Genomic DNA, 26,221 nt, shown 5'->3' with positions numbered 1-26,221 from the left:
AAACTAGCTAATCAAATTGTTTGGTAAACAACAATAGCTTGCCCGCTCCATATATCAAGCTGCTCTATCTGCACTGATTGGTGAAGGATTCAAAAGAAACAGAAAGGAACTATATAAATCGTAACTTTTTTGGAGGTTCGAACTGATTCAAAACTTAATTTTGCTGGTCAGAACAGTGGAATAGAATGAAAGAAATTATGGTTTTGTTCAGAACAAAACAATTGGAAAATAATTTCAGTTCCAACCACTGACATAAAGTAACTGGTGATCTTAAGTTTAAATGCAACAATGTTTTAACTTTCACACGCATTTTCAAAGAGATAGCTAACGGCAAGCTAGCTGCAATAAAGAACAGTGCCACTTACCAGATGATGATCATTTGAAACGTAATTTATTGTTGAAAGTTCATCTTCAAAAGTCGATGATAACAAATTAGCAATATCCTCCGAGTCCTCGATAACATCTGCTGCTGCAGCCACAACCGCACATAACAAAAGTTAGCTATACCGTGGGAAAACTACTGCTGCTATTGTCCTCTCAGTACTGACGTCTCAGGGCCTTCGAGAATGTAGACGTTTTTACCCAAAAGTATGTAATAACGGTCCCACCCATTGCAAGTCTAAATCTAATTGGTTTTTCACTCTCACTCCAAAATTCTGTCATAATACAGTTGAATGGCCGATGCCTTCTATCTAGCTTCAGAGGGCCTAGCCAATGGCTGAGCTAGTTAGCTAGATTTTTCTCCCCAGAGACCAGCAAAGACAAATCCTGATTGGATCTTTTTTTTCTCTAAAGTGTTAATCCTTCCCTTTCCTACACAAACTGAATAGATATAATCAGAATATAATGTAAATTATTGAACAAATGAAATATATATTTAAAATAAATGTAAATACTAAAATAAAATAAAAATTCTATAAATCCTTAGAAGGCCCTGAGACATACTCTACCAGCACACACAGCACACAGCTCACTATACTGTTTGTCAGGACCTGTTATGAACCCTATAATTCCTTCTCTGGTCCTGTATAACAAATAACATGTACAAATAGTATGTAAAAACACAAACATATTGCCCTAGGGGCTGGTAAAAGACCAACAAATAGATGATAGGCATGCCCTGTACAGTTACATTATAGCATCAACTCATTCCAGGGACATGAAAGACATGGACAGCTTTCCCCAGAGGGCTGAGAATACAGAGCATTTGGAAAGTATTCAGACCCCTTGACTTTTTCCACATTTTGTTACGTTACAGCCTTATTCTAAAATTGATTAAAAGCTTTTTTCCTTCATCAGTCTACACACAATACCCCATAATGACAAAGCAGAAGCAGTTTTTAGAAATGTTTGCTACTTTGTTGAAGCACCTTTGGCAGTGATTACAGCCCGAGTCTTCTTGGGTATGAAGCTACAAGCTTGGCATAGCTGTATTTGGGGAGTTTCTCCTACTCATCTCTGCAGATCATCTCAAGCTCTGTCAGGTTGGATGGGGAGCGTTGCTGTACAGCTATTTTCAGGTCGATCGGGTTCAAGTCCGGGTTCTGGCTGGGCCACTCAAGGACATTCAGAGCCTTGTCCCGAAGCCACTCCTGCATTGTCTTGGCTGTGTGCTTAGGGTCATTGTCCTGTTGGAATGTAAACCTTCGCCCCAGTTTGAGGTCCTGAGGGCTCTGGAGCAGGTTTTCATCAAGGATCTCTCTGTACTTTGCTCCATTCATCTTTGCCTCGATCCTGACTAGTCTCACAGTCCCTAACGCTGAAAAACATCCCCACAGCATGATGCTGCCACCACCATGCTTCACCATAGGGATAGTGCCAGGTTTCCTCCAGACGTGACGCTTGGCATTCAGACCAAAGAGTTCAATCTTGGTTTCATCAAACCAGAGAATCTTATTTCTCATGGTCTGAGTCTTTAGGTGCCTTTTGGCAAACTCCAAGCGGGCTGTCATGTGCCTTTTACTGAGGAGTGGATTCCGTCTGTCCACTATACCATAAAGGCCTGATTGGTGGAGTGTTGCAGAGATGGTTGTCCTTCTGGAAGGTTCTCCCATCTCCACAGAGGAACTTTAAAGCTCTGTCAGAGTGACCATCGGGTCATCGAGGAAGAGTCTTGGTGGTTACAAACTTCTTCCATTTATGAATGATGGAGGCCGCTGTGTACTGTGTACTTCAATGCCCCAGATCTGTGCCTCGGCACAATCCTATCTCCTTCGACCTCATGGCTTGGTTTTTGCTCTGACATGCGCTGCCAACTGTGGGACCTTATATAGACAGGCGTGTGCCTTTCCAAATCATGTCCAATTAATTGAATCAAGGGGTCTGAATACTTTCCGAAGACACGGTATGTCCTTACCCATCTGCCTTTCCTTCTCTCCTCCCCACTGCTCCTGTCGTGGCTGCTAGGCAGGTCTGCCGGTAAAGTGGGGAGCCAGGGGAGGGAAGAGGTGTAAGGGGTCAGGAAGGAGAAGCGGGGGCTGCTCAGGAAAGACTGACTGTTTCTGAGATAAGTGCAGGTGTCTATAGCCGGGAGACTGACAGTCTTGCCGGCGGCAACAGGTAGCAGGAAAAAAAGGAGCTCATCACCGATCATGCTTTGCTCCCACACTTTGCTCTGGATTGGATGAGATGGGATTGCGGAATACTGGGCGTCTCTCTCTCTCTCTCTCTCTCTCTCTCTCTCTCTCTCTCTCTCTCTCTAATTATTATTATTTTTGGCCAGACAGACCAGAAAAAAATATGTATTTTATTGTATCTTTCAGAAGTGTTTCTGCAGCCAATACTTTGATTATTACTCTGAGACTGTAGCAGAGTTTGGTTTCGTTAGCCCCTCTTCCCTGTACCCATCGCCTGTCAACCCTCAGGGGTGCTCTTTCACTTTACATGCAGTGGGCCTATGGATGAAGCCCCCTGTGTCTCTCCTCCCTATCCAATCTGCCTATTAACCTTTCACTGTATCTGGTGAGTGGCACAGAGCCAGACATCATGCCAGGTTAAACTGTCAGAGAGGGAAGAGAGAGAAGGAGGAAAGGAGAGAGGGAGGGGGTGACAGAGAGAGAAGGGGAAAAGGGATGTAAGGGAAATTGTAATATACTAGAAGACAGAGGCAGCAGGTAGGGAGAGAGAGAGAGAGAGAGAGAGAGAGAGAGAGAGAGAGAGAGAGAGAGAGAGAGAGAGAGAGAGAGAGAGAGAGAGAGAGAGAGAGAGAGAGAGAGAGAGAGAGAGAGAGAGAGAGAGAGAGAGAGAGAGAGAGAGAGAGAGAGAGAGAGAGAGAGAGAGAGAGAGAGAGAGAGAGAGAGAGAAATGGTAAGATAGTGGAAGACAAATGCTGTAAGAAGTAAGATAGTAGAAGACAGAGGCAGCAGGTAGGGAGAGAGAGTGAGGGAGAGAGAGAGAGAGAGAGAGGGAGAGAGAGAGAAATGGTAAGATAGTGGAAGACAAATGCTGCAGGTAGGACAGATTCAGGAGGATCGATGTGTCTGCTTTGTTTTGTCATTAAAGACCCCAAAGGTCAAGTGAGATTCCACACAGCAGCATGCCGCAGCAAGGTCTGAATAAAATACTTTACACACAAGGACAAAGGCACACACACACTCAGATTTTTGTTTTGCCTTACAGCTAAACAAACATCAACCTTGCTGTAGGTTTTCAATTTGTTGGAGGACGACATGTTGGAGGTGATCCAGCCTGTTATTGCCCCTAGATTCTCTGGTGTTTTTTCATGGGGGGAGGGGGGGGTAGATCAGATTTAATCTTGCAGATAGATTGTGGGTTCTATCAATATAACTGTTTGCACAATTTATAATTCCCCTTGTATTTTCCCCCAACCCTGCCATCCCTACTCTGATTGGAACAATATAACAGACAACAATACTTCTACTGCTACATACAGCTATTTTCTCTCACATGTATGGTGCATGTTATTAAATAATTATGCATACATTCCTAATTTCCTCTTTCTTCGAGTGCTGGGTTTTCACCCACAGCGGCCAATCCACCATTCAGTCTGATCTTAACTCCAGCTCTCTGATGTCCACAGATTAGCTCATCTTTCCCAGTATAATGCCATTTTGCTATTTCCTTTTGCAATACATCCCTCCATTTTACTGTGATGTCTTATGAGGTTCTCTGTTTCTCTCTCTCCATTTCTCTCTCTCTTTCTCTCTCTTTCTCTCTCTCTCTGTCTCGCTTGATGTGTAGCCTAAATACATTGGCTTTTTTGCTTGTTAGTGAGGACATACCGATCCCATTCCTGAGCTTTTGCGCACACAGACACACACCCACACACACACACAAACAAACACACGCACACACTTATAGTTCAGGTCTCTTACTGTAAGTAACTCAAGGAGAGGACAAAGTGCCTGTCTGCTTGACCCTTACATAGCTTTTTTTGTTGGAAGCTGGTTTTCTCATTGCTAGAGTGATGGACTAATTATGTAGGGTGAAATCATCTGCGCTGTGATTGAGTCAAATCCCATACGATTATATTGGTATTCCCTTTCTCCATCAGCCCAGTGGGGTATAACTCTGATCCTCAACGGTGTACGCTGGTTCTTGTCCTCGCCTTTTAATCAGAGGCTGGTTTAGAGTTGTGTAAGTAGATGAAAGGACTGTGGCAGTGTGGGTGTCCTGGTGTGGTGTGTGTGTGGCTGTGTTGTGTTGTTGCGGGTGATAGGAATCTCATCTCCCAGTGCTGAAGGAGCCCACACTGTAGTTGATAACTGTGCCAGGTCAATGCCATGGAGGAGCTGTGTATTCTAACTTGTCATGCATCGATTTCCCAGCCAGCCAGAGGAGGAGAGCAGTCTCACTCACTCACTCACACACTCACACACACACACAGAAACACAGAAACACAAACTCATGCACACACACACACAGGCACACACAGACACACACACGGAGAGAGACAGAGTGAGCCCTCTCTCCACAGAGAGACACAGCTGGATGCTTGGTCAACACAAACAGTGTCAGCAGGGAGTGTAGCACACCACAGTCAACATGAGACTGGGATTTAGTGAAGAGGGGAAGAGAGGATATTACTTGTTGTCCTCCTTGGGGGCTGTCCTTTCAGTACCAGGCACTGTCCTCTGTATTCTCTCTCTCTCTCTCTCTCTCTCGCTCTCTCTCTCTCTCTCTCTCTCTCTCTCTCTCTCTTTCTCTCTCTCTCTCTCTGGGTATTAGGTGTGTCTCAGAGTCCGCATAGGGAATGCCCAAGCCAGTGTACAGTATGAAAAGCTTTAGATTTATACAATAGGCACTCATAGTTTACCAAACACTTTGCTCTACTGAATCTAATACATTAAAAACTGGATTGTGTGGTGGCAGTTGGACTTTTGGGCAACACAGAACCTATAAGCTCAGCAGAATGGCCCAGTAGCGCCCAAAACCCCTCGACCCACAAAACATCTCTCTCCATTCTCTCCACTCTCCAGTCAGCAGACAAGTGAAATGCTGATGTCGTCATTCTTCTAATTCAGCTGCTATAGATGGCAACGTTTTCCATTTTCCTTCTTTCTCCAGTAGCCTTTGCAGCTATCAGATGTGTTAGATTGGCTTCCATAGGTCAGGCAGTAGACTGAGGCTCTGGGCCAGTGACTGTGTTTGAGTGTCCACATGTGGTAGTGTGGTAGTGTGGTGATATAGGGAGCTGGCTGCTGAGTTAAGCAAGCAGGAAGTCAGAGTGCCCTGGTTTGACAGCACTGCTGAGGTGCAAACACACTGCTCCAGAATCAACACTTTCAGAAGTGTCACTTTTCTCTTTCACACTCCAAGAGTTGAGATGCCAAACACACGCGTGCATGTACACATGCTTGCGCACAGACACACACACACACACACTGATTAGTGTAGTCATGGTGACTAACTTTCTAGTTTTGTTCGTTAGCTGGAGTTATGAATTGGTTTAAAATCAAAGGATTTTTTATTTATTTGATGAGGTAGAAGGATTTGTACATTTTGATTAGAAAACGTAACTTCATGTGCTTCCTAGTAAAAGTTAGAGTCCTTAAAATGTTGCACCAGAAACTTTTCCCAGTTTGCAGCCCTGAACTCTGCTAATACCATGAATGGGGAGGCACATATCATCGGTAGGATTGCGGTGTAAGCACAAAGCAATTTGGGTAATGGAATTTGTGGAGTGTTGTCAATAGAAGGGGTGGTCCTGGCTATCAGTGCAAGTCGTTCATCACTCAACGCTGATCAAAAGCCCATTTAAAACTAACCAACTCTGACTGCATGCTCAGAGATGGAGGAGAAAATGCTTGAGTGGTTAGAGAGGATGTCAGTACTTAACTTTCATTTTAGCCAGACATGATTAACTCTCAGATTTGTGCAACTGACTAGGCTTCCCCTTTCCCTTCCCTTTCCCAATGTTCTTATCCCTTGCTTGCTAGCTAGACAACTTCGGCTAACACAGTCACATCAAACAGTGCAGCCAGAATAACAGAATACATCCATAACAATGAGCTAATGATGCACGATTTCGCCTGGCATAGGAAATTTGCTCTCCCGCCAGGACACTGTTCAGAGAAGCTAGCCAACTAACTTAGACAGCTAACACAATCACTTCAAGTTTAATCTGGAATGACAGCAAACTAGCTGCATTTTGTGTTTTTCTATTGGGATTTCTTTGTATATATCCATAAAAATGATGCTGATTCATGATTTCGACTAGCTGAGAAAAGCTACCAGACTGGCTGTCTTGTCCCGACTCCTGGCACGTTCATTACTATGGGACAGCTGGAGATTGAATTTCAATATTTGAACAATGTTGCAAATGTCAGAGAGACAGGCAGCAAGGTTAATACAAATCTCCGCTGTTGAAAACTAATTGTTAGTCTAAAATAAATGTGAGATAATGTCTAGAAGCTTTTTACAGTGGAGATCAAGTTTATAAATTGCCTGGCTGGGCTGATGAGACACTGTATTGCGCAGTCAGATGGAACAGAGTAAATAGGCATTTTAACGTCATAGATTTAGCCGGTGGTAACATGTGGAATAGATACCTGCTGGAACCCGGTTTTAACCAATCAGCATCTAGAATTAGACATACCCGTTGTATAACCTCAAATATTCTCATGCACGTGCTCAAATACACATCAAATGTATACTGTAGATGTTTAAATACACACACCTACACATTCATAACACTGACACATTCACAGGGGTTTGGAATAGCTGGAATGGTCCTTAACACTTCCTGTTTTGTCTCCTCCAGGATTGGCTGAGTAAGTTTGGGTATCTCCCACCCCCTGACCCGGTGACTGGACAGCTCCAGACCAAGGAGGCCCTGACCAAAGCCATCAAAGCTATGCAGAAGTTTGGAGGACTGGAGGAGACCGGAGTGCTGGGTAAGTGTGTGTGTGTGGCACGTATGCACACACTGTCTTTGTCTTTGTCTTGTTTACGTTCTGCTAAAACCATACAGCTTTAATTGATTAATGGGTGGACACTCTCACTAGTTTACTACTCAATATGAACGTGTACATCTGCGTATCTGTTCCCCTGCTCAGACCAAGCCACCCTGGGCCTGATGAAGACCCCGAGGTGTTCCCTCCCGGACCTGTCTGAGACCGAGGCGGTGGTGGGCCGCAGGAGACGAGCCCTGACGCCCCAGAACAAGTGGAGCAAGAGACACCTCTCCTGGAGGTACAGTACACTACAATAGAATAAACACACCTGGCCACAACTTCAGTCTGTGTGCTATCAGTGTGAGGCTGACCGAGGAGATGTAGAGTGGACTGGGTATGGTAGAGAGTATGGTACCAGGGATGGTAGGGAACACATAACCTGCTTTGCATGTACAATCTAGTCCATGGATAACGATTGCAACTGGTGTTGAGCAGGTGTGTTGGATTTCAGGGAGGATCAGCGTTGGATGTGTGAAGATACTTTATGAAATGGGTGAAACATTGTACAAACAGTCCCTGCATGCGGACCGCTGTGCTGGACTGCAGATGGATGTGTGTGCAGGCCAGGGTCATGGGGAAGGGAAGCAAGGGGGAGGGGAGGGTGAAACCATTACTATATTGAACAAAAATATAAATGCAACATGCAACAATTTCAACTGATTTACTGAGTTACAGTTCATATAAGGAATCAGTCAATTTAAATTCATTCATTAGGCCCTAATCTATGGATTTCACATGACTGGGCAGGGGCGCAGCCATGAGTTGGCCTGGGAGGGCATAGCCCCACACACTTGGGAGCCAGACCCACCTACTGGGGAGCCAGACCCACCTACTGGGGAGCCAGACCCACCTACTGGGGAGCCAGACCCACCTACTGGGGAGCCAGACCCACCTACTGGGGAGCCAGGCCCACCTACTGGGGAGCCAGGCCCACCTACTGGGGAGCCAGACCCACCTACTGGGGAGCCAGACCCACCTACTGGGGAGCCAGACCCACCTACTGGGGAGCCAGGCCCACCTACTGGGGAGCCAGACCCACCTACTGGGGAGCCAGACCCACCTACTGGGGAGCCAGACCCACCTACTGGGGAGCCAGACCCACCTACTGGGGAGCCAGACCCACCTACTGGGGAGCCAGACCCACCTACTGGGGAGCCAGACCCACCTACTGGGGAGCCAGACCCACCTACTGGGGAGCCAGACCCACCTACTGGGGAGCCAGACCCACCTACTGGGGAGCCAGACCCACCTACTGGGGAGCCAGACCCACCTACTGGGGAGCCAGACCCAGCAAATTCGAATATGTTTATCTCCACAAAAGGGCTATATTACAGACAGAAATACTCCTCAGTTTCATTAGCTGTCTGGATTGCTGGTCTCAGATGATCCCGCAGGTGAAGAAGTCGGATGTGGAGGTTCTGGGCTGGCATGGTTACACGTGGTGTGAGGTTGTGAGGCCAGTTGGACATACTGCCAACTTCTCTAAAACAACGTTGGTAGAGACATGAACATTAAATTCTCTGGCATCAGCTCTGGTGGACATTCCTGCAGTCAGCATGCCAATTGCACACTCCCTCAAAACTTAAAACATCTGTGTTTTAAGTTTTAAAACATCTGTTGTTGTTTGACAAAACTGCACATTCTAGAGTGGCCTTTTATTGTCCCCAGCGAAAGGTGCACCTGTGTAATGCTCATGCGGTTTAATCAGCTTCTTGATATGCCACAACTGTCAGGTGGATGTATTATCTTGGCAAAGGATAAATACTCACTAACAGGGCTGTAAACACATTTGCGCACCAACTTTTAGAGAAATACGCTTTTTGTGCATATGGAACATTTCTGTGTGCGTGCATACGTGTGCATGAAAGAGCTGAGAGAGATGGATTGTAAAGTTGCTGACACATACATAGCCTCTATTACATACATACATACACACACACACACACACACACACACACACACACACACACACACACACACACACACACACACACACACACACACACACACACCTTTCTTCCCCCTCATTGACAGATCCTGCAGTTGTATCTATCTCTTTCCTTTTTTCCCTCTCTCTCTCCCTCTCGCTCTCCCTCTCTCCTTCTTTCGCCTGCATTCTAGTGCCAATCATATGCCTCGCTCCTGTCTGCTTGCTCCTGCTCTCCTCTCACCTCTCCTGTCTGCTGGCAGCCTGACTGTCTGTTGAGACCAGGGAGAATGTGTTTGTATTCACACTAGTACTGATTTGTACATAATCCTGAAAACACTGTGCTCATTGGGTGCAGAGCTGGAGTTTTCTCTCACACATTTCTTGGTTTGGGCCGTAGAGCTCAGAGACCAAGCAGATCTTGTATACGCTTCTTTACCTGGGGGTTTAGAAAGTAGCACCCATTGATTATCTGTTGACTTGAACCCAGTCTTGCCTCACTGCACCGTGTAAATGAAAGCATCCCAGAAAAAAAAGCTTGAATCCATGTTCCTCCAGTCATCTAAAGAGTCAACAGAAGTTCTTTAAACAGGTGAAGTTCTCTCTCAGTCATTTCTACTTACCGCTCTCACAGACTGGCCTCGGGTCTACCAGCCCCAGTGAGAGTAAGGTCAGGGCTCAAACACTGTAATAATGTTCCTTAATGGTTTGTTTGAGAGCGCTGGAGATAAGGGGCTGGTGTAGAGCAGAGGGTCATGGGGCAGGGGCTTGGCTGGGAGCTGTGTGGAGAGGGATACACACAAACACACTCAGGGAATTTCAGTGGAGTCCACACTTCAATAGTTCCACATATAGATATATAGGGAGCTATTTTCAGCTGGTGTTAAGGCGGCGCTAGTGTCAAACGCACGTTAGTTGGCAATTTCATCATCTAAAAACTGTAATTTTCCAGACCTAACGCCAGGTTCGGCAATTTACCTGTCTTATATCAGCACACTTGCGCTCAGATGGGAGGGGGGGAAATATTTTAGACTTGTCCTTTACAACATGATCCAAAGTTCTAATTTCAGGCAGCGCTGGTAAGGATATTTAAGACCAAACAAAAACTGTTTTTAGAGGTAACGCAGTTGGTTATGACATTAATTTTGAGAGCGGAAACACAGCCTATCCAGCCGTGACGCACACTGTCCATATTCGCGTCGAACAAGAGTATACTAATGTGCCTTGGATGCATGTATACTTTGTATTTAGTTAAAATCCTGTCTAGGATGAGAGTGGCGCTAGCGGCACTCCCCCCCCACCCCCACTGAAAAACCAGTGCCGCGAAATTCAAAAAAAATATTTTTTTTAAATATTTAACTTTCACACATTAAAGTCCAATACAGCTAATGAAAGACGCAGATCTTGTGAATCCAGTCAACATGTCCGATTTTTTAAATGTTTTACAGGGAAGACACAATATGTAAAGATGTACACATTAGCACCTAAAAACACATTAGCATAATCCACCATCTTTTATTTGTCCACCAACACCAGTAGCTATCACCAATTCGGCTAAACTAAGATATTTATAGCCCCTAACCAAGAAAAAAACTAATCAGATGACAGTCTGATAACATATTTATGGTATGGGATAGGTTTTGTTAGAAAAAAGTGCATATTTCAGGTAGATGGCATCGGTTACAATTGCACCCACCGTCACAAATGGAATAGACAAACTACTTAGAGCAACGTGTTTACCTACTTACTAATCATCAAACATTTCGTAAAAATACACAGCATACACGAATCGAAAGACACAGATCCTGTGAATACAGACAATATTTCAGATTTTCTAAGTGTCTTACAGCGAAAACACAATAAATCGTTATATTAGCATAGCACATAGCACATAGCAGCCCAGCATTGATTCTAGCCAAAGTGAGCGATAAAAGTAAACATCGCCAAAATATATTAATTTTTTCACTAACCTTCTCAGAATTCTTCAGATGACACTCCTGTAACATCATATTACACAATCCATATAGAGTTTGATCGAAAATGTTTATATTTAGCCACCAAAATCATGGTTAGACAATGTGGAATGTAGCTCAGCTGGTCAGAAAAAGTCTGTGCGCCACTTAGACAGTGATCTACTCTTATACATAAATACTCATAAACGTGACTAAAAAATATAGGGTGGACAGGGATTGATAGACAATTTAATTCTTAATACAATCGCGGAATTACATTTTTTAAATTATCCTTACTTTTCAATACAGCTTGCGCCAAGCGATGCTACGTCAAAAAACATGGCGTCCGAAGCCACTAAAATGTTTCGACAGAAACACGATTTATCATAATAAAAATGTCCTACCTTGAGCTGTTCTTCCATCAGTATCTTGGGCAAAGGATCCTTTCTTGGGAGAAATCATCTTTTGGTGGAAAGCTGTCCTCTTGCCATGTGGAAATGTCAACTGCGTTCGGGATGAACTGAAAAGCGTGCCCAACTTTTCACATCGTTGCAAAAATAAATGTCCCAAAATCGCACTAAACGGATATAAATTGCTATAAAACGCTTTAAATTAACTACCTTATGATGTTTTTAACTCCTATAACGAGTGAAAAGATGACCGGAGAAATATAACAGGCTAAACTAACGCTTGGAACAGGTGCGCGCCGGTGTCCTCTAGGCTCATGACGCAGCTCCCAAAGAATGACTAGCTTCAGAGTTTTTTCATTTGTAGGTCCTGTGAACGTGCAATCGACCCCGTTGGAATCGTCATCACGTAAAGGCATCCAGGGGAAGACGTAAGAAGTGTCCGTATAGTCATAGCAACGACAGTGCCCTTTTAACTGAGTTCAGAAGAGTGGCCAACATTTCTCAAATCTGACTCCATGTCAGGGAAATTGCTGTAGAATGGGCTCTGTTCCACTTAGAGACAAAATTTCAACTCCTATAGAAACTATAGACTGTTTTCTATCCAATAATAATAATAATATGCATATTGTACGATCAAGGATTTTGTGGGAAGCCGTTTCAAAAATTAGCCAAGTTAGCATAAATAGTCTAAACAGCGCCCCCATCCCCAACAGGTTAAAATGCCCAATGCAATCACGAAGTAGTCAATATTGTCGATAAAGGGTTTGGCTCCTGAGACCGCTTGAAAATAAATCTTAAATCACCAAAGATTTATTAAAATATCAAGTGTGAGAGGGGTAAAACAGTGAGTAGACATTCCATTTTTATCTCTGCATTACAGGCAGGCCCACATTATTTTAGCCATGCAGGTCCCGTGCGTTAAACCCCCTCCATGATGTAGGCTACATGTCATGCCCATCGTATTTAGAAGTTATCTGTAACCTGTAACAATTGCTTGTTTTCCGTTTAATATGTTCAAACCCCAGGCCCTCCCTACTATAACAAATAGTATTTTTATCCTGGCGACTTTATGATGTCGTTACATTTACATTTATTTATTGTTGTTGTTCAAAAAAACAGATTGAAGGGGCGGAGCTAGCATGTTGGAGTGAACGGCTGTGTTTGTGAAACATTCTAACTTAACCTACTTTACTTTTTACAACAGTGGTTTCTTTCTAGTACAATATTGACATTTTTTATGTGAACATGCTGGGTAATAGGCGATTAAAGGACAATAAATCCTCGTCGGAGGCCTCCTCCCCACCAAACAACGAGACAGACATAGCGGAAGGCACAGGTAATAACGTGACACTTTCAGAACTTATCCGGCCTCTGGGAGAACTACGTGTTTTAAGGCTACTATTGCTGAACTGGACACCAAAATCGAGAGCACCATTCGAAAGGTTTCTTCGCAGGGCCAGAGTATTGGGAACCTTGAGAAGGCCTCTGAATTCAATCCTGGTAGGATCGACAACTTAGAGAAGCTATGCACATCCTTTCAGGAGAGTGTGCAGGGGCTTTCTGTGAAAGTGGTCGGCCTAGAGGTTTGTCCAGACGTCATAACCTTCACGTTGTTGGTCAGGCAGAGGGAGTGGAGGCTGGCTCTTCTTCGCCAAGCTATTGAGGGATACAATGGGATCGGATGTTTTGGCTTCGGATCCGCTGCTGGACCGTTCACATCGCGTTCTTGTCTCCGTGCCAGGACCGGGCCAACGTCCTCGCCCAGTTATCATCTCTTGTCCCCGTGCCACCCGGGCCAACGACCTCGCACAGTAATCATCTGTTGTCACGGTTTCAAGACCAAGGATCTTATCCTGCGTGAGGCTCGAATGAGGTGTAACCTGTTACATAAAGGACATCCCTTCCGTGTCTATGAGGATTATGCGCCCGATGTGGCAAAGCACCGCGCCGGCTACAGAGATGTCATGACCAAACTCTACAAACTCCATCTTCGCCCAGCCTTTCTCTTCCCTGCCAGACTCAGAATTATTTGGGAATATACAGCAATCCCCCGTACGGGTTAGAGCGCCTTGTCATTGTGTGTTAGGGTCTGCTCATGGACTCAAATGTGCCATAGCGGGTGAAATCTTAATAAACTGTCTCGGCAAGTGCTGCCGACTGTAGTTTTATTGTTGCTCTCGGACATATTAGACGCTTAGCCGGGCCAATGGAGGGTGGTCAGAGCTTTCATTTCACTTTCATTTCACTTTCATTCTGGCTGGACGACTGCCCTGTCGTTGGAGGTTAGAGGATGCCTGTTCGAGTGGCTTGCCAGGTTCGATCATTGACACTTTCAGATGGATATTCTTCTAGTCCCCCATTTTTGTTTTGTTTTGTTATTTATTTATTTATTTCTCAAATCTTGCATTATTATTAATACTATTATTAGTATTATTATCATACATTTTATTTATTGTTGGCAGAGGACTGGTGGTGATGGTTGGGGCGGGGCAGATGGGGTGGCATCAGACACCTGGATATCATGTTGGAGTTTTGTGCCGTTCTGCTTCTGTGATTGCCGCAGGCCCGTTCTACCCATTAAGTTCCCACCAGCCTCCTGTGGTGTTTGTGTATATATTTGTAGGTGTGTGTACATATAATTATTATTTGTACTTACATTTTTTCTCTAAGCATTTTATTATTATTATTATGTGTATATTTTAATTTAGTTTTTGGTATAAATGTTTGTGTGTATATACAGTTGAAGTCGGAAGTTTACGTACACTTAGGTTGGAGTCATTAAAACTCATTTTTCAACCACTCCACAAATTTCTTGTTAGCAAACTATAGTTTTGGCAAGTCGGTTAGGACATCTACTTTGTGCATGACACAAGTAATTTTTCCAACAAATGTTTACAGACAGATTATTTCACTTATAATTCACTGTATCACAATTCCAGTGGATCAGAAGTTTACATACACTAAGTTGACTGTGCCTTTAAACAGCTTGGAAAATTCCAGAAAATGATGTCATGGCTTTAGAAGCTTCTGATAGGCTAATTGACATCATTTGAGTCAATTGGAGGTGTACCTGTGGATGTATTTCAAGGCCTACCTTCAAACTCAGTGCCTCTTTGCTTGACATCATGGGAAAATCAAAATAAATCAGCCAAGACCTCAGAAAAAGTACTGTAGACCTCCAGAAATCTGGTTCATCCTTGGGAGCAAGTTCCAAATGCTTGAAGGTACCACGTTCATCTGTACAAGCAATAGTACACAAGTACAAGCAGCATGGGACCACGCAGCCGTCATACCGCTCAGGAAGGAGACACGTTCTGTCTCCTAGAGATTAACATACTTTGGTGCGAAAAGTGCAAATCAATCCCAGAACAACGGCAAAGGACCTTGTGAAGATGCTGGAGGAAACAGGTACAAAAGTATCTATATCCACAGTAAAACGAGTCCTATATCGACATACCCTAAAGGCCGCTCAGCAAGGAAGAAGCCAATGCTCCAAAACCACCATAAAAAAAGCCAGACTACGGTTTGCAACTGCAAATGGGGACAAAGCTCATACTTCTTGGAGAAATATTCTCTGGTCTGATGAAACAAAAATAGAACTGTTTGGCCATAATGACCATCGTTATGTTTGGAGGAAAAAGGAGGAGGCTTGCAAGTCGAAGGACACCATCCCAACCGTGAAGCACAGGGGTGGCAGCAACATGTTGTGGGGGTGCTTTGCTGCAGGAGGGACTGGTGCACTTCACAAAATAGATGGCATCACGAGGAGGGAAAATGATGTTGATATATTAAAGAAACATCTCAAGACATCAGTGAGGAAGGTAAAGCTTGGTCGCAAATGGGTGTTCCAAATGGACAATGACCCCAAGCATACTTCCAAAGTTGTGGCAAAATGGCTTAAGGACAAGTCAAGGTATTGGAGTGGCCATCACGAAGCCCTGACCTCAATCCTATTGAAAATTTGTGGGCAGAACTGAAAAAGTGTGTGTGAGCAAGGAGGCCTACAAACTGACTCTGTTACACCAGCTCTGTCAGGAGGAATGGGCCAAAATTCACCCAACTTATTGTGGAAAGCTTGTGGAAGGCTACTCGAAAGGTTTGACCCAGGTTTTCATAGGGCTAGGTCCCTTTTTTTCTCAGTTTCCACCTGACTGATGTGCCCAAAGTAAACTGGCTGTTGCTCAGGCCCTGAAGCCAGGATATGCATATAATTGGTACCATTGGAAAGAAAACACTTTGAAGTTTCTAGACATGTTAAAATAATGTAGGAGACTATAACACAATAGATATGTAAGGAGCAAATCCAAAGAAAAACCAACCAGAATTGTTTTTTTGAGAGACCATGCTCTTACAATGGAAACTAAAGGGGCATACTGAATTCTAGCTCCCAGGATGCAATTCCTATGGCTTCCACGGGGTGTCAGCAGTATATGCTCAAGGTTTCAGGCTTGTAACTTCCAAAACGAATAAGAAATATCAGTTTTAGTACAGGGACACAGTCTTGGAAATTCGTGTTTGGGCGCGCGATGAAGACAAGACGCACCTGCTAAAATCGGTTTCCTATTTAACATACTTCTTTCCGTAAGAAATATTATAGTTTGATTACATTTTAGGGTATCTGAGGAGTAAATAGAAACGTATTTTGACTTGTTGAAACAAAGTGTAGCAGTAGATTTTCGGATTCCTTTCTCTGCATGTTCAACGAGTGGATTACTCAAATCGATGGTGCCAGCTAAACTGACTTTTTTGGGATATAAAGAAGGATTTTATCTAACAAAATGACACTACATGTTATAGCTGGGACCCTTTGGATGACAAATCAGAGGAAGATTTTCAAAAAGTAAGTGAATATTTAATCGCTATTTGTGAATTTATGAAACCTGTGCCGGTGGAAAAATATTTTGATGTGGGGCGCCGTCCTCAAGCAATCGCATGGCATGCTTTCGCTGTAATGGCTACTGTAAATTGGACAGTGCAGTTTGATTAACAAGAATTTAAGCTTTCAACCGATATAAGACACTTGTATGTACCTAAATGTTTAATATCCATAATTTTTCTGATTATTTATTTGAATTGCGCCCCTCCAGTTTCACCGGAAGTTGTCCCGCTAGGACGCCTAGGCAGAGTAAAATGCAAATGAATTACTTAAAAATCATACAATGTGATTTTATGGATTTTTGTTTTAGATTCCGTCTCTCACAGTTGAAGTGTACCTATGATAAAAATTACAGACCTCTACATGCTTTGTAAGTAGGAAAACCTGCAAAATCGGCAGTGTATCAAATACTTGTTCTCCCCACTGTAGATTGCACACAGGTGGACTTTATTTAACTAATTTTGTGACTTCTGAAGGTAATTGGTTGCACCAGATCTTATTTAGAGGCTTCATAGCAAAGGGGTTGAATACATACAGTATGCACACACCACTATTCCGTATTTTTTTTCACTTCACCAATTTGGACTATTTTGTGTATGTCCATCACAAGAAATCCAAATAAAAATCAATTTAAATGACAGGTTTTAATGCAACAAAATAGGAAAAACGCCAAGGGGGATGAATACTTTTGCAAGGCACTGTACCAACGACAACACAGAGACTAACCCCAGCATTATTGTGGGAAACAGTGAAGGCTTATTTGAGAGGCTGTATCATCTCCATTCAGGCTGCCAGGAGTAGGCAAAACAGAGAAAAATGAGTAGAATTGGAGGGACAAATTCACTTACTGGATAGGGAGAATGCTAGTCATCCATCTATGGAAAATTATTTTTATTTTATTACCGCTTTGAAATTTGAATATAATCAGATTCTCTCAACTAAAATTGCTCAATCTTTTCTCTATGCCAAGCAAACATATTTTGAGTTTGGTGACAAACCACACAAATTACTTGCCAGACAACTTCGAAAAACTGAGAGTGACCGAGTGATTCACAAAGTTAACTGGGAAATTACTCTCTTCCCCCCAAGGACATCAATGACAGATTTTGTCAGTTTTACGAGACATCTAAAGCAGATCATAATCCCTGAACCAGGAAGATTCCAACTTCCTGAATAAGGTAATATCTCTTGGAGAAATTCGAGAAACAATTACATCTCTAAAGAGTGGCAAGACCCTAGGCCCAGATGGATTCCCTATAAAACATTCAGCAACATTCTCCCTACCTGCACAAAATGTTGGTTCAGGCCATTGAGGATGGAGATCTCCTACCTACTTTCGATGAGGCGTTTATTACAGTTGTTCATAAAAAGGGTAAAGATCCGGAAGTGGTAGGGTCATACAAATCAATATCTCTCCTTAATACAGACCAAAAGATTTGCACAAAAACTCTGGCTATTATGCTTAGCACTTTATTGGGAAAATTGGTCCATTCGGACCAGACTGGCTTTATCCCTAACAGAAACTCCTTTTTCAATCTCATGCGCCTCTGCAACATTATGTATTCTCAGAGGTTACCCAGCGTGGACCTTGCCGTTATATCTCTTGACGCCGAAAAGGGCTTTGACCAAGTTGAGTGGTCCTATCTATTCACGGTCCTACAGAAATGTAATATTGGAGATGGGTTCACGAAATGGATCCAGCTTTTATAGAGGAACCCTGTGCGAGAATACTCACTAACCAATCATTGTCGCCCCGATTTAACCTTTATAGAGGGGCATGGTTGTGCCTCTGCTTTTTGCTCTAAACATTGAACCTCTCGCTCAGGCAATCAGATCTCATGCAGCAATACACGGCTATAATACTGAAGATACTCTAAATAGGATTTCTCTATACGCAGATTACATTCTCCTCTATGTAAAATAACCCCAATCTAGTATTCCAGCTATTCTATGTATTTTATTAATTTGTTTGGTACCTTCTCAGGATATAGAATAAATTCTCAGGAAGGAAATTAAAGTCCACTTTGACCCTACACCAATATCATTCCTGCTCCCTGTTGCCAGGAATCCCTCCTTTGCCCCCTTTAACCTTGATAACACCTTTGAGCGATGGGGAGAACTAGGGATCAATACCACAGGGGATCTACAATATTTATAGAAGGGACCATTGCCTCTGATTTGTTGAAGGAAACCTATAATCTTCCCAGAAGTAACTTTTTCAGATACCTACAGATTGGAGACTATGTTAGAAAACATCTTCCTACATTTAGAAATGCTAAACCTTCCATGTTTGACGGATGCATCAACATTTGTCCCACCTCAGGCAAACTGATATCTCGTCTATATGACGCTTTTCAATCTGTTAGCACACCATCTACAGATGCCATTAAAGCAAAATGGGAAGAAAAGCTAAGCACTAACATTTCTGTAGCAGACTGGGAAGATAGCTTGGAGTATATCCACACCTGCTCCATTAACTCCAGACACCGTCTCATACAATTCAAGATCTTACACAGATTACACTATTCCAAAACTAAGCTGCATAGGATATTTCCTGATACCTCCCCTATGTGTGATAAATGTCATGCTGTGCAGGGTACACTACTCCACTGCTTTGCCCTATGCTCTAGCTTGTATGGTTATTGGTGTGGAATTGTTAGGATAGTCTCTGAAGTTCTGGAGACTTCAATTGACATCTGCCCTCTTTCTGTTTACATGTCCTTGTTTTGTATTATTTACTTTGTACCTAGAACTCTGGGTCTTTTTGTTTCTGTCTTCTCTTTTATGTTTAGATAAGAATTTCATCCTTGTCTTTTCTACAAAATACTTATACACCATTCTTGTGTGTGTTCAATAAAGAATATTTGAACAGCGAATTTATTTTTATAAACAGATTCCTTGTTTTTCATTACATTTTATTACAACCAATCTTATTAGAATGATACACCTTCCTGGTTTTATGCGTTGCGCGCATGCAATGCAACTTCTGGAGATGTGGGAATGCGATGTGATCTGTAAGATGGTTCCGATTATGTTCAGAAAATGTAGGCCTTTTTGGGAGCAGTATAACGGTGAGAGGACATTCTCCCTCTCTATTTATATAGGATATTTGTTCAGCTACTGTGAGAAGTTTGGATGTGAGTAAAACCCCCCATAGTCTGCTTTGTTTTAATATTTTATGCCCACGTGCCGAAGTTATGGTGCCTGTAAGTGTGACATAGCATATTTAAAACAAGATGTTGTTTCGCTTTGTTTAGGCCTTATCAATAATGAATTGAATCTTGCTTATTGACAATGTTTGGCATGTCCCTGCTCAGCCATAATGTAATGTACAGTAGGAGCCCCTATATCAGTGTGAATGCTATTGAAGACATGCAATTACTTAGAACAATGTGGACTGCAAATGGGTTCAAGTTAACGTATTTAGCAAAGATATGTCTATATTTAGTTATTTCGTTTTTGAAAGCCATTTAACAGACTATAATGGACTAACATTGGAATTACAGTTGATTCCAAGGCAATACATGAAAGGATTGTAAATACACAACTGGAAGCAACCACATATTTCACCATGGAGCACGTTCTGATTGGCCAGTGAGGGGCCAAGCCTCGACACTACCACAACTTGTTTATTCATCAAACGCCAGCAAGTGCGCCGATAATTGTAATAGTAAAAAAAACTCAAATATTTATGACACACCCCAGAACCTATAGCGCTACAGCCTGCGCCTACATTTACCATTGCGTTGGGTTCGTTCAAATAGAGCCCATGGCACAGGAGGCTATGGGAAGAATGGGGCAAATGAAATGGAAACCATGTGTTTGATGTATATGTTACCATTCCACATATTCCGCTCCAGTCATTACCACGAGCCAGTTAAGGTGCCACCAACCTCCTGTGGCCTATAGTATTGTTAGTGGGCTAGCAGCCTTAGCCTGTCAGCGAAGGTTATTCTCTATTGGGCTGGATTACCATATCGACTCATTGAAGGAAGGGGTATTTGTAACATAATCAATAGCAGAGGCTCACAGCCAAACCAAAACAGGCTCTATTTTAGGAACACACAAACATATAATACTGTATCTTAAACCCCAAACTAGGGATTGATCTTGTGTTGTTTTGTTGTCCTTGTATCATATATTTTTTTAAAGTATGAGACTGGTTGATTTTGGTTTGATGTCAAAAGATAGACTAGTCACCTGTGAGACAACACTTAAAGGAATATTTCAGGATTTTGGCATTGAGGCCCTTTATCTGCATGCTAGCAGATACCCATATACCTCCAGTCATTGCTCTAACGCTAGTTAGAATTGGCTTGCGAAACTACCTCTAACTTCCTTCATACTGGACACAGAGACATAAAAATGGTATCCACTAGTTCATCTGACTAAAAGTAAAGTAAAAAGTAAGTAAGAAGTAAAATCCCAAAGTATCCCTTTAACAGTGAGAAGTATGGAACAATGATCATGGTAAATCCAGTAATAATGCCTTGATGTCGTGAGACTCGCTATCGTTGACTGGAGTAATGTATAGGACACCACGATAGGCTGATTTCAGAACTGACTAATGTGGGGATGAAGATTGATTAGCTGGGGAGAGCGGAGGTTGGTGGACCTAGCTGTTGCGACATGAACCCGGAACAGCCCCAGCATTAGAGCCGGTTTATGGTCAATCCGCCATCTGCAGTGGCCTACAGCGATTCAGCCTCCACAGAAGTCAGAGCATTAATACTTCTTGCGCTTCGGGGAGCAGAAGATAGCGGAGTGAGTCATACACATCCAATAAATTGGTCTGCACCTCTTAAAACGCACCACTCGTAGTGATTCAGGGCTAAGAACACTGTTCTGTGCCCAAGAACACTAAGGTAACCTGCCTAAATTACTACTGACCCGTAGCTCTCACGTCTGTAGCCATGAAGTGCTTTGAAAGGCTGCTCATGGCTCACATCAACACCATTATAGCCAGAAACCCTAGACCCACTCCAATTTGCATACCGTCCTAACAGATCCCCAGATGATGCAATCTCTATTGCACTCCACACTGCCCTTTCCCACCTGGACAAAAGGAACACGTATGTGAGAATGCTATTCATTGACTACAGTTCAGCGTTCAACACCATAGTGCCCTCAAAGCTCATCAATAAGCTTAGGCCCTGGAACTAAACACCTCCTTCTGCAACTGGATCCTGGACTTCCTGATGGTCGCCCCCAGGTGGTAAGGGTAGGTAACAACACATCCGCCACGCTGATCCTCAACACATGGCCCCTCAAGGGTGCGTGCTCAGGCCCCTCCTGTACTCCCTGTTGACTCATGACTGCACAGCCAGGCACAACTCCAACACCATCATTAAGTTTGCTGATGACACAACAGTGGTAGGCCTGATCACCTACAACAACGAAACAGCCTATAGGGAGAAGGTCAGAGACCTGGCCATGTGGTGCCAGGACAACAACCTCTCCCTCAACGTGATCAATACAAAGAAGATGATTGTGGACTACAGGAAAAGGAGGGCCGAGCACGCCCCCATTCTCATCAACAGGACTGTAGTGGAGCAGGTTGAGAGCTTCAAGTTCCTTGGTGTCCACATCACCAACAAACGAACAGTCCAAGCACACCAAGACAGTCATGAAGAGGGCTCACCAAAGCCTATTCCCCCTCAGGAGACTGAAAAGATTTGGCATGGGTCCTCAGATCCTCAAAAGGTTCTACAGCTGCACCATCGAGAGCATCCTGACTGGTTGCATCACTGGCTGGTATGGCAACTGCTCGGCCTCCAACCGCAAGGCATTAGAGGGTAGTGCGTACGGCCCAGTAATTCACTGGGGCCAAGCTTCCTGCCAAGACTTCAGCCACCCTAGTCATAGACTGTTCTCTCTGCTACCGCAAGGCAAGCAGAGAGCCAAGTTTAAGTCCAAGAGGCTTCTAAACAGCTTCTACCCCCAAGCCTTAAGACTCCTGAACATCTAATCAAATGGCTACCCAGACTATTTTCATTTTCATGTCTTTCAAATCCCTACACGAGGAATCATAAAGATGTTTATATTTGCGAACCCCTTTCATCAAAGTCATCCATGTTTGTTGTGAAAGAAGTTGTCAAGAAAGTGAGTGTGTTTATACAGGATGTACCGCCCCCAGCTACCATCAACAAAATGTGGGAGGCGCACGGCATCGCCGTGCTGAGCTCAATTTGGCCTCTGCAAGGCTCTGGAGGATCTGCATTGGCGTCACCCCCTCCGTACAGAGCCTGCTGAATCAAGCATAAATCACATTATAGTTAGACAGAAGACACGGCCTCCTAATGACACACACAAGCACATACCTACACACAAACACACACACACACACAGTCCAGTTCATCGCACACTGTTAGGCCATTATCCCCCAGCAGACAGCCTCCTGCTCGTTAGCGGATGTATTAATCACCTGAACCGATAGGTGGGGAAAGCAGAGCAGCCTCCCTCCCTCCCTCCATCTCTCTCTCTCTCTCTCTCACGCTCTCTGTCAATCTGTCTACTGCTCTAATTCACGTCCATGTCTATCTGTTTGTCTATCTGTCTGTCTTTCTGTCTACTGCTCTAATTCACTTTCCTGTCTGTCTGTCTGTCTGTCGGTCTCAAGCTCTGATTCACTCCCCTGTACTGTCTGTCTAGTCCAGCTGGCTGGCTGGCTGGGGTTAACATGCTGCAGTGGAGGAAGGAGATAGTCATTATAAGCATCAGTCACTCTGTCACCATGACCTTAGTGTACCCTCTGGTTCCTATTTGGATTTGAGTGACTTAATGCATACAATGGATCAGAGAAAGAGCATGGATAAGAGTGATAAGTTGGATACAGTATAGGTTGTCACATATGTCCAGTGGTGTACACACACACAAGTGTTAAGGAAATATATCTTTTAGGGATACAGTAGGGGAGGAGAGAGTCAGGTGTATGTGAACCAAAGGACAGACCCAAGGAACCTAAGGAAGCCCCATCACATCGTCATTGTACCATAGCTGGGTGATCTAATGATGAGGGTGTTACCGTAAAGTGATACTAATAACGAGGGGACACCACATCAATTCCACCCTTCTCCCTGTGCTGTCATCATTAGAGCCGTGATTGACGGCTGGGATAGCCACTCTGACAGGGAGATGGAGGAAGATGGGCCTCACTCCTGACAAAGGATTTATCGAGGGACGGGAGTATTATCCTGCTGAAGGACACTATCTTTAAACCTCACAAGTTCACTGCATTTTAACTTTGCGATGATCTTTTTTAACACTCAGTTATTAGTCAGACCAGTGTGTCAAAGTTAAAGAATAGAGTTACTGTTAAGTCCCTGTGTCAGCGATAATTCCTATTATTTTCTCATGGCCCTAGACAGTTTAGCAGGACAGAGGTGGCAGTCCCTTTCAGAGGAACAAAGAAAAGAAGACTTGTCTCGTTCAAGGCTGACAGAGACTCACGCAGGGCTCTCTCTGGAGCAGGGGTCTCCAACTTTTTCTAGCATGAGAGCTACTTCTTTTTTTTTTAAATTTTATCCCCTTTTCTCCCCAATTTTTCGTGGTATCCAATCGCTAGTAATTACTATCTTGTCTCATCGCTACAACTCCCGTACGGGCTCGGGAGAGACGAAGGTCGAAAGTCATGCGTCCTCCGAAGCACAACCCAACCTAGCCGCACTGCTTCTTAACACAGCGCGCCTCCAACCCGGAAGCCAGCCGCACCAATGTGTCGGAGGAAACACCGTGCACCCGCCCCCTCGGTTAGCGCGCACTGCGCCCGGCCCGCCACAGGAGTCGCTGGAGCGCGATGAGACAAGGATATCCCTACCGGCCAAACCCTCCCTAACCCGGACGACGCTAAGCCAATTGTGCGTCGCCCCACGGACCTCCCGGTCGCGGCCGGCTGCGACAGAGCCTGGGCGCGAACCCAGACTCTGGTGGCGCAGCATAGCACTGCGATGCAGTGCTCTAGACCACTGCGCCACCCGGGAGGAGAGCTACTTTTAATTAAACATGTCGAGAGCTGCAATTTCTTTTCTAGCCTTCAAATAGGCACATCCTTCAAATAGTACCCCTGCAACTCTTCCCCAGGTCCTTAGTGTACAAGAGCACTATGTTTTTTGTGTGTGTGTGTGTGTGTGTGTGTGTGTGTGTGTGTGTGTGTGTGTGTGTGTGTGTGTGTGTGTGTGTGTGTGTGTGTGTGTGTGTGTGTGTGTGTGTGTGTGTGTGTGTGTGTCCACTGAATAGCCGATCAGCTAGCTTTTCATGTGGCGCAACTGATAAGAGTGGCAAAAGTCTCTGGGAGGGCGGTCACATGTGCTTTCAAAGCAGAGGTCCTGGGTCTGAGCCGAATCAGGAGGAATAGGTACTTGTTCAGCAAGAATCCGTGACATCCTTTAAACGCACCTGCGTGCGTCCATGTGTGTCTGCATATGTCTGTCAGTAGAGAGAATCTGTGTGTTTGCATATATAAGTTTCCATGAAGAGAGAAAGACAGCTCATTTCATATCAGGGCTAGGGAGGTTAATCCTGCTGAGAGATTTAAGTGAGAAAGAGAAAAATGACTTTGTTTCAACGTTCTTCGTTTTTCCCCCCACTCTTATTCTGAGTCATCAGACTATGGGAGTGCAGAAGTGCAGGTGCTGTGACTGGACTTGCCAACGAAAAGTCAACATTTGAGTTGCGCCTGGGAGACTTGATTTACCATTTATTTCTATTGGGCACAAAGTAATGTGAAACACAACCAAAACAAACAGCAAATACATCCAACAAGTGTGTAGAGTGAGAAGCTTGATGTAATCATTGTGTGCTAAATACTAGGGGCCCAAATACTAAACTTTTGACTACTTTAATACACATATAAGTTAATTTTCCCCAAAACTGTTGGTCCCCTAAAATGGGGGGAAACTATATACAAAAAGGGATGTCATTTCTAAACGGTTCACCCGATGTGTATGAAAATACACTCAAACTAAAGCTGACAGTCTGCATATGATACATAGACATGCTACATAGTCATTTTATCAGGTCAAATTCAAAGTGCTTGAGTACAGAGCCAAAACAACAAAAAATGCATCTATTTACAGTGGGGTCCAAAATGATCGACACGTCAACAAGACTGTACAATAACACTGAGCCATATTGAATGCTCAAAGAAATTGGGGACATCACATACCTCGCTTGTCAGATCTAGACTCTGTACATAGGGCAGCAGTCTCTAAGGTGCATCTGTGATGCAGGGGAGGCTGCCTCTGACCTTGGCTAGCAAGCTGCTGTTCCTACACTACGGCTGACCAAGCAGCTGTAATAATGCTATTGAGCGTGTGTTTGGTCTGGGGTTGTTGCTGGGGAATGTGATAGTCCTGGTCTTAGTGGATAGAGAATGGAGGATGGCTAGCTAAGTGAATCCCACTCTGTGTGTGTTGGTCTGTGTGTGTGTGTGTGGGGGGGGGGGGGGGGGGGGGGGTCTTGTGTGTCTGTGTATGTGTAGTGGGATCTGTCTGTGGGTCTGTGTCTGTGTATGTGGTGGGGTTTGTGTGTGTGTGTGGGTCTGTGTGTGTGGGTGACTCCTAGCAGGCCTCAAGCAGGTGAACTTTACATACATTTCCTACCGATCTGGTCTGGGGTGGAAAGGCAAAAATGGCCCTCGCAGG

General features: G+C 44.0%; 1 protein-coding gene across 1 annotated transcript in view; it reads left to right on the top strand.

The window, feature by feature from the left end:
• Positions 1-26,221, top strand: part of LOC139551756 (matrix metalloproteinase-17-like) — an 85,143-nt gene that overhangs the window by 40,590 nt on the left and 18,332 nt on the right. Inside the window, exons 2-3 of the mRNA XM_071363068.1 lie at positions 7,223-7,355; positions 7,518-7,653. Coding sequence (XP_071219169.1) covers positions 7,223-7,355; positions 7,518-7,653 — 269 coding nt within the window. The remainder of the gene's footprint in view (positions 1-7,222; positions 7,356-7,517; positions 7,654-26,221) is intronic.

The sequence above is a fragment of the Salvelinus alpinus genome, chromosome 24, assembly GCF_045679555.1.
Source record: "Salvelinus alpinus chromosome 24, SLU_Salpinus.1, whole genome shotgun sequence".
Lineage (NCBI taxonomy): Eukaryota > Metazoa > Chordata > Actinopteri > Salmoniformes > Salmonidae > Salvelinus > Salvelinus alpinus.
This window is presented reverse-complemented; position numbering and strand designations above follow the sequence as displayed.